This window comes from Ciona intestinalis, chromosome 2, assembly GCF_000224145.3.
Source record: "Ciona intestinalis chromosome 2, KH, whole genome shotgun sequence".
NCBI classification, from domain to species: Eukaryota; Metazoa; Chordata; class Ascidiacea; order Phlebobranchia; family Cionidae; genus Ciona; species Ciona intestinalis.
In genome coordinates this window covers 3979314-3988356 of record NC_020167.2, presented here as the reverse complement: position 1 = coordinate 3988356, position 9043 = coordinate 3979314, and the positions used below count along the sequence as shown (strand labels likewise).

The 9043-nt window shown below is 34.1% G+C and overlaps 1 protein-coding gene across 4 annotated transcripts in view; it reads right to left on the bottom strand.

Moving 5' to 3' along the window:
* Positions 1–9043, bottom strand: part of ci-zf(ubr)-5 (zinc finger protein) — a 62713-nt gene that overhangs the window by 44567 nt on the left and 9103 nt on the right. For 3 of the 4 annotated variants that reach the window (XM_018817615.2, XM_018817616.2, XM_018817618.2), the window contains exons 19-29: positions 8615–8756; positions 7909–8083; positions 7361–7538; positions 7193–7286; positions 6601–6730; positions 6024–6207; positions 5320–5447; positions 4443–4600; positions 3841–3932; positions 3359–3530; positions 2972–3129 (exon numbers count right to left, since the gene is read on the bottom strand). In XM_018817615.2, the coding sequence (XP_018673160.1) occupies positions 2972–3129; positions 3359–3530; positions 3841–3932; positions 4443–4600; positions 5320–5447; positions 6024–6207; positions 6601–6730; positions 7193–7286; positions 7361–7538; positions 7909–8083; positions 8615–8756 (1611 nt within the window). The remainder of the gene's footprint in view (positions 1–2971; positions 3130–3358; positions 3531–3840; positions 3933–4442; positions 4601–5319; positions 5448–6023; positions 6208–6600; positions 6731–7192; positions 7287–7360; positions 7539–7908; positions 8084–8614; positions 8757–9043) is intronic. The other variant, XM_018817617.2, reaches the window with a different exon arrangement.

Here is a 9043-nt window from a genome sequence, read left to right as displayed (position 1 = left end):
ATAAATAAATGTTAAGTGACGACAAAAAACTTCACCCAACAACCACCTACCAAGGTATCGGCTTCCTGAGTTGCTTCTTCATTTTCCTGAGACGCATCCGGATGATCATTTCCCGCCTCATTAGCAGCAGCGGAGGAAGACTGCGCAGTTACCTCCTCTGATCGATCTCGGACTTCCGAAGATGCCTCATGAGCTCTTTGCGTTCTCCTTGATCCGAATCTACGTGATCCTCCCCTCTTTGAATGTCTTCCTCGCTTCCGTCTTCGGTGATGAGAGATCTTCTGCTGTTCATCCTGATCTTGATCTTCATCATCTGATGCTCCAGATCTAAAATATGTATGCAGGAGTTAAAAATAAAATAAAAAACTTAAAACATTGTGTAACATACTCCAATTCATTTTAATACACAGATTAATTATTTTGACATTTGTTTCACCACTTTTTTACCTTATATGTTTTTTAATCTTTGCTAGGAAAAATGAAATAAATTGAAAAGAACAGAGAGTTTCACATGAAAAAAAAAAAATTTGATTCAGAAAAAAAACAAAATTTTAACAAAAATTCTTTTTTGTTTTAAAAAAATATTTATTACCTCGGTGGGAAAGGAAGTCTTGAAAATGCTGTTGAACTTCCATTTGTCACATCACTGTTGGTAATAACGAGTGGGAAAGGTGTGGTTGGACGAGCTACTCCCATTCGAACAGGTGCTATCAAACTTTCAGCTGTTTCGCATAATTCCTCAGCAGCAAGTGGCAGCAAAGCCTGGATGAAATAAGGTGGAAAATTTATTATGTTAATCAAAATCAAGTTGGTATGAATGTGGGGCAATATGGGACACTTTTATCACATAATAATTTAATATCCTGATCGTGTTTTAAACAACTAACAACAGTCTATGGGAGTCGTAAGGATACACTTTTATAACACTTGAATTTTCTTTTACTGCCAAACAGGACCAGAAAATAAAATGAAAAGGTGTCACATCTTTGCCAACCTTACTGTATTATGTTAATATAAAAAATTAAGTTAATATATTCTTGCCTCAGTGTTTTTTGAGTTACTTTGTAACTTAATTAGAATTTCATGTTACTTTTTAATTATTTAAAGAGCGGAGAATATGCTGTGGAATTTTAAGTGGACAAAATATGCTGTAGAATTTGAATTTCAGAATTGGTTTATTAAAACATAAAAAAATTTCTAAAACCAAATCTTTGTATTTTGTGTAATTACCATGAAAGCGATCCTGCATTTATAAAGTGGTTGGTGGTAAAGTGTGGACTGAGTGACAACTTTCTCTGGTGTGAGCTGTGCAGTGAGTACGATGTAAATACGAATCACGGATCTTAAAAATCTCCGAGCAACCATGATGCTTTCGTCCTTCTGTTTGCCTGTGGAGGACATAAAGATCATATTATTAGAAAGTGAAAATAAAGCCCAGAGCTCTAGTTTTAACAACTGTTGTTTTTTCACTATATATTCAAGATTTGTGTGTCCTTGGGCAAGACACTTAACAGCAATTGCTCCAACGAAGTGGTCACCAATGGGTTGTCCAAATTATCAGCCGTACATAAAAAATCCGAAAAAATAATCACCCACAAAGTAACATATATAAAACTCGTAAGCAGGCACGAGGTGTACACTCATAACAATTGTTGTTTTTCGGCCGCGTTAAGATAAAATAAGTTATATTCATTCATGTATTCATCAATAAATTATTTACCAACCTTTCTTTGTTTGAATTGAATGGATGAGAGTTTCAAGCAGTTTATCAACAAACTCAGCATTGGGACATTTCACCAGCAATGTGTGTGTGAAGATGTCAAGTCGTGATGTGCCTGAATATGTTAATGATATCTCAGAAAGTGGATAACATATATTTATACATATAATACTGGGGGAAGATTGGACACTTTTAACAAAGAATATCTAAATATCCTGATCGTGTTTTAAACAATTAATAATGTTCTATGGGAGTTGTGAGGATACAGTTTTATAATTACTTGATGTTCTTTGTTTACTACCAATGGAAAAAGAAAAAAAAAGAATGAAAAGGAATAATCTAAATAATACAGATAATTGCTTTAATATATATTTAAACAATAATAGTCTAGTGTGTATGACATTATTATACAACATGAAATAACAGTTTGCAATAATGGACTCTGGCTAAAAACCAGGAACACAGACATGTAGCGCTATACAACTCCATAAGTTAAGCATAACAAACTAACTATTTCAGGCTGCTTTTTTTGTAAAATCTATAGTTTAAGCAAATATCATGACATTGTAAAACAACTTTAAATTTTGAAATTTTATAACAAAGAAATTTTAAACTTTAAAAACAAAAAAATGTACAATTTTTTGTCCTAATTTTAACCTTACCTGTCTGATTATCCAGAATCTTCTCATCTTCAGGGAGAAGATAAAATGTTCCTCGATCTTCGGATGTTTGGGAGCTCATGCACTGGTTGTCACGACGACTGTCGCAACCACTGAGGATGAGAGACCGAAGTGATTTCCAATCATCCAGCAACAGAAGAAGAGCTCCCTGGCAAAACCTGAATAAAATTGGGAAGATTAAAGTAAATGAAATAATTTTGACTTGCTTACAAAAAAATAAGGATCCAAAATTAGGAAAAGTAGGAAATTTCTGCATTAAAAGCATAAAATTTACCTACAAATCATAGGCACTTTGGTAACCACAACTCTAATTTAAAGACTTTATAGACAGGAGCAGGTGAGGCTTTTAAGTCTGATATTCTGCAATTCTGGACTGGTGTTATTTAAGTTATTACATTAACCAAACTTATATTTCGGCTAACAATTTTGAAACCTCTTTACACACAAAAAAGTTTGACAATCAATCTTATATAATACCTATGGTACACTGAGATAATGTACCAACTCTGGCTTAAATTCCAGACCCCTTGACACAAACATTACTATACAGATTATAGAACTAAATACTCACTGTGGCGGTCGTAAATCATGTTCAGGCCAATCCTGGTCCTGCTGAGGTGACTTTGCATGGGAAACCCTGGTTCTGGAGGTTGACAAAGTGATCCGAGCTGATCTGTTTGGAGGTCGATACTGACCGTGTTCTTGAAGTTGTCTCGCTATCGTTTGTATCTGAGAAAAATGTTGATTGCAAAAAAAAGTCGATTGCCAAAAAATGTTGATTGCCAGAAAAATGTCAATTGCGAAAATTTTGGTCGATTTAATAATTTTTTTGGGCAATTCAAATAACATTTAATTAAAAATGCATATTTAAAAACATCACATGTAGCGTAAAACATAAAAAAACTTGGTTAAAAAATTTAAGAATTGCATTTTAAATAAAAAAATCTCAAACTCTTACCAGAAATTGCATAATATGCTGTCCTGATGAATCTGGTTTTTCGTATAACTTTGTGGTGTATATTAATGTCCTTAGTAAAGCTGTACGCTCAGTATTATCACCAGCAACCAGAGATTTACAAGCACATTTCTCCCAACAGTCGCAATATGCAGTTGGATTCGTACGTTTCAACCTAGAGTAAAAAAAATTTTTGAGAATCATGCGGATCCTAGTTTTAAAACAGTAACGCTTTATTAAAAATGCACTTTGGTTGAAAAATAGCTGTTTAACATAGATATTTGACAGCAACAAAGAATATACTTTTGTGTGTATAATATTACAGCAATTACTTTTAAAAAACCAACAGCCATGTTTATTTTTGGTAATAAATAATTTGAAATGAACAAATCTTTGTTAAATGTTAATGCTTGTAAAAAATAGATGGACCGCAATGTCAGGATTATTAATAAGATAAGAGTAACACGTATCCATAACCAACTTACTTGCAGTCGTGTCCTTTGTGGCAGACCCTCGCACATTCAGTGCAACAACACAGACTTTCGGTTAATCCACAAGTCAAGCATTCAAATATATCCTGCAAAGTAAATTATAAATATAAAACAAATATAAACTACCTGGACCACAATCTTTCAAAGGGGCGGCAAAACATGCCACAAAAAAATTAGTAGCATTTGCTAAAATTTTGCAAAACTTAAAAAAAAATCAAAAAGGCATTTGCGTAAAAATGTTCTAAAAAGAAATTGGCAGCATTTGCTTTTTTAATTTTGTTGATTTCTGTTTATTAGACAAAAAAATGTGAACCAGCAATCTGGATTTGTGGAACTTTTCTAAGTAAGAGTGTGACAACAGTTGAAAAAAGTTAACAAGCATTACACCAATGAAACTTACTAAAACAATAAAACTTTTGACATAAATACACCACTAGCTTCAGTAACCATTTTACTTTACCCAATTTTGTAACCACCCTTTGTATATTTATTCGTCGTAAAATATTTCAACTCTAATTCATTAAACCCTGATGTGTGACTTTACACAGCGTACATCAAACCAAAACACAATCAAAACATTTATATTCATTTATTACCTGGTTAATGTGCTGAATACCGGTCCAAGTGAAACTGCAAGTATCATTACAACATAACATGTATAATGGATTATCATCAGGGTGGGAACCAGCAGGATAAAGCATCGGCATCAGGTTGTTTATGTCATCATCATTCAATGTCTCAATCATTGGCTTTTCTGTGTAGAAAACTTAATGCTTAGTATATTGAATGAATGAAACTTGCTTTATCCTAGCCTGGGAAGAAAACGACAGACGACATAACACGGGTGTTCATACACCTCGTGCCAGCTTCCGATTACATATATGCAACTTTCCGGGTGAGTATTGTTTTTTTTTATGTATGGCTAATAATTTGGACAGCCAATTAGTGACCACTGGGTTGGAGCTATGGAGCAATTGCCATTAAGTGTCTTGTCCAAGGACACATACCACCACAACCATAGCTGCGACGCGGTGGACTCATTACCTCTGGGTTACAAGTAGGGGCGCTAACCACTTTGCCATTACGCCAGATATTGGTATGCATAGGGTTTCGAATTATAGTCGAATGTATGTTGTTGGTGAGTCAGTCTATCTAAGTTAAGAATGTGTCTGACATATATTTATTAGAAAATATCTTTGGTTCTAAAACAACATTTTAATGGTTTTGGATAAAGTTCTAAAGCGGTAGTCTAAGGGGAACGTAAGGTTCAAAAAAGGCTACAATGTATGACTGACTGTCCTATGAGCTAACCAAACATGCTTTCTTGAAAAAGAAGTGGTGCTTAGAGACATATAAATGTTAAAGTCATTTTGAACTTGAGTAAGATGCATTCATTATTCATATGATCTGAACTGCAGTAACATTCATTCTTATAGGTAATGCATAGATTAAGATTATATCTTGCGATCTTACCTTTTTTATCGTTTGTTTCATCTGATGCATCCTTAGCAATATCAAGAGCAGCTTGGAACAAAACTTGAGCAGCTGTGTAAGCACGATGGGCAACTGCAAACATGAAGGGAGTATATCCGGATGCATCTCTGTTAAGAGGCAAGATGGTACATTGTTAATATAAGAGAAATTAACATTATATATATAACCAATATCAACAGTGAAATATGTACGATTCCTAGTTTGTCCAATACCTGTAAAACATACATATGAATACAATACACACACCCATATACAAACACTTTTATATTCTTTGTGAGTGAGGTCCTTGTCAAAGACGTGGAATTTAATTCAGATTTGGCTCCTTAGGATTTAGGCCAGATTTGGTTCACATACATACACACACACATAATAACAGTTTAATCGTCATAAGGCTACATTTTTGTGTTAATTTATGATAAAATTGTGTGAATCTGGTGCTGCATCAGATTTATCCAGGTTTAAATGGTTATCTAGTGTTTTGTATCCAAGAAAGCTAAAAATACATAAAATTGAACAAAAGTGTAGTACTTTAAAAAATGACGCAAATAGAAGGTAAAATTCCCTATCCATGGTGTGTGGTTTGTGAAACGTCATTAAACACAGAGCTTTAGTTAGGAGAAGTGTGATGGTTTTTAACTATGGTTTCAGGCTAAAAATACAGGTTATTGGGTAAAATTATTTACTTGAGTGTAAGCAGAGTTTTGATGAAAGGTTGAAGTGACTTTGATTTGCAGAGAAGCTTCAGGATGGCAACCGCGTCTCCTCTTGTTCCACGATCCCGCATCTCGGATGGGAACTCACTCCAGGAAGATTTGCTCTTTCCCGCATCGGATGTTGACAGATTCATCCCTTCACTTTGATCACCATCTGTATTAGGAATAGGAAATTGAGTAAGTGATTTTTAGACTAGGTTGTATGATGGAACTTCCATCAATGAGAGGGTCCATGGCGCAACATAATGGTATAAGTCACACATAAGCTGCTTTATACGGGTCAGACTTATTGAGCATGCTATGGGACAGATTGGACCCAAAGTTGCCCAACTACCCTATATACTACATAGTTATAATTGTGCAAACAATTAACAGGTAAATGAATTACGTTTCCTTGTCAAATATAATTGCTGTTCCTATTGCTTGATTACTTGTTTTAATAATCACATTAAATATAATCACACAGAAAGTGAATGCAATCGACATTTGACTGAAATGATCACAACAAAATTTAGCACAAGTAATATACTAGAAGTTCATGTCTCACCCTTATTATCAGCAACAGACTTCCAGTATGAGGGTAACTCAGGGGGCCACGTTAATACGGGGCTCTGTGGGGGGCTAACCTCTGGGTTTACCAATTCACCCAACAATCCATGAGCACGAGAATAAAAATCCTGCAGAATTCGATAATATTAAAATTTCAATTTTTTTTTTAACAATATATCTAAAGAGCATAGAAATAAATTACAAGCCGATAGAATAAGATAGCTTAAGTCAATGCTTCGCAGTAGGATTCAGCATATCACACAGTCAAAAAAGTGTGGTCTGCCAGGGCAATTTGTCATTTGCATCAGGGCATGAATCGATTTGACCCAAGCATATAAAAAATTTTACGGCAAACCTAATTTAAAAGTATTTTAAATTCAGTATTCCAACAATTGAGGTAGATATGAGATTGGTTTGTGTATATAAGTATGTTGCTGCAATGCACCAAATCTGACTGACATCCTATGTCCCATTGACATGCAGTACATTGGCACGCACCATATAACAAGATAAGTAAATAAAATCACACCTATATTCAGTAGAATGAGACATGTGAAAAAATTAAAATGCAAGTTATTTGTTGAAGTTACCATGAAAGTGTTGAGTGAGGAGAATTGTCGGCCAGATGAATCACTCGACCCCGGTTGACCTTCATCTGACCTTTGTTCACCTGATTGACCCCCGCTGTAGTAAAATAAATTGTAAATGAATAAAATAAAGTATATTAAGATAATAAGGGAGTATCCTTTTGAGTTTACCTAGCTGGCCTTTGAGCAGGGCGAGGAACCGGTTCAGACTGGTTGCGACTGGATTGTGGAGATGAACGGTTAACCAAAGAGATTGCATTTGCAATCGCATTCACTGCTTCCATGCGATCATCATTCGACATGTACATACTACCACTAGGTGTCTCTCTTGAGCTTGAAGGCTCAGGGCCTGCAAAATTAGGTTTCGTTCAAAAAGTTTTATTATATTTAACTTTTATTAAGCTCCTTTTAAAAGATAACCTCTCACCTAAACCACCTAAGTTCTCTATTCTCTGCAGCCACTGACTAGACTAAATTTAATTTTCTTGATTTTAATAGAGCTGCAGGTCTTAATGTACCACATATAATGTATGTATGACTTATAGATCTTAATGTGTCATATCCTATCCCTAATGTAAAGTTTAAATTAAGATATTTCAATTCAGCCAAGAAGTCTACAGAATGGTGTAACAAATTGTCCCCAAACTGAAAAAATTATTTAACAATTGACATAAATCAAAATGACTGACAAACAAAATGGAAAACTTAAACATATTTACATCTCATACCTCTGGTGGTTGGTGAAGTATCCGGGAATTTAACGGGAGGTTTGGGGGATCTGGTTTTCCTCTCTTTTTCATCCGCTTTCTGCTCCTTATTTGATGAAGGGATTGTCATCTCAATACACATGTGGAGTAAGTTACGCTGGCCATCACATTTCTCCTCACATAAGCTCTGTGTTTAATGACATTTTACAAACTGCACACCAGGGATGAGACATTAATTTCTATTTGCATTATTTTTTAAACTGTCAATGGTTTTTTCAGCATTGATTTTCTAGTAACCTTGCTGAAACGAGCGCATGAATATTGAATAAAATGGTTATTTTTTAAACCATTAGCTTACAGCAAACTTTTGTCTTTTTGGAGAATTCAGATTAAGACATCGTAAAATGATACACTAAAAATGCTATTTTAAGCTTTGTGCATATTTTAATATTAAAAAGTAGGCATTACAGAGTTATCGAAAAAATGCTTACAATATACAGCCCATAGTGCAATTGATGAGTATTTATATTAAAACAATTTAGAACTATTCTAAGATAAGATAAGTATTTCCAAACATCTAGATATTTTTCGTTAAAATTTTATAAAAATTTAAAAATCAGATGCATTCTAAAAATGATGATTTTTTGTTTGGAAAAAATATTTTATAAAATGATGACATTTTGTTTGAAAAAAATATATAAAAAAAACTTAAAAAAACCTGGTTGAATACATGGATCCACCCTTGCGCTTGGTTGGACTCAACACTTGATATTAGAGATTCAAATGCGACACGATCTCGTCGTAATACAAGTGGCATTAATACGTGGTTGCGGAAAGCAAGAACAGTTACAGCATGCATCCTGTGGGAAAATTTACTCGGAAGTTAAAATCAGTTTTTCTCCAGATAGGGCTAAAACTTTGGGCAGATACTCTGTAAGGAAATACATTATGTCCATCATAATTTATGCAACAACTATTACCTATAAATAAAAAAAATATTTGGAAATAGATCTTAAATTCTTTTAGTTGTTTATTGCTTACACATTAAGGAATAAATGAGATTCCCATTGAAGGAAATACAAATATATAAATCCATATAAGAAAACACAATCCCACAACCTTTCATTCCAGATCTACCAAGCTGGTA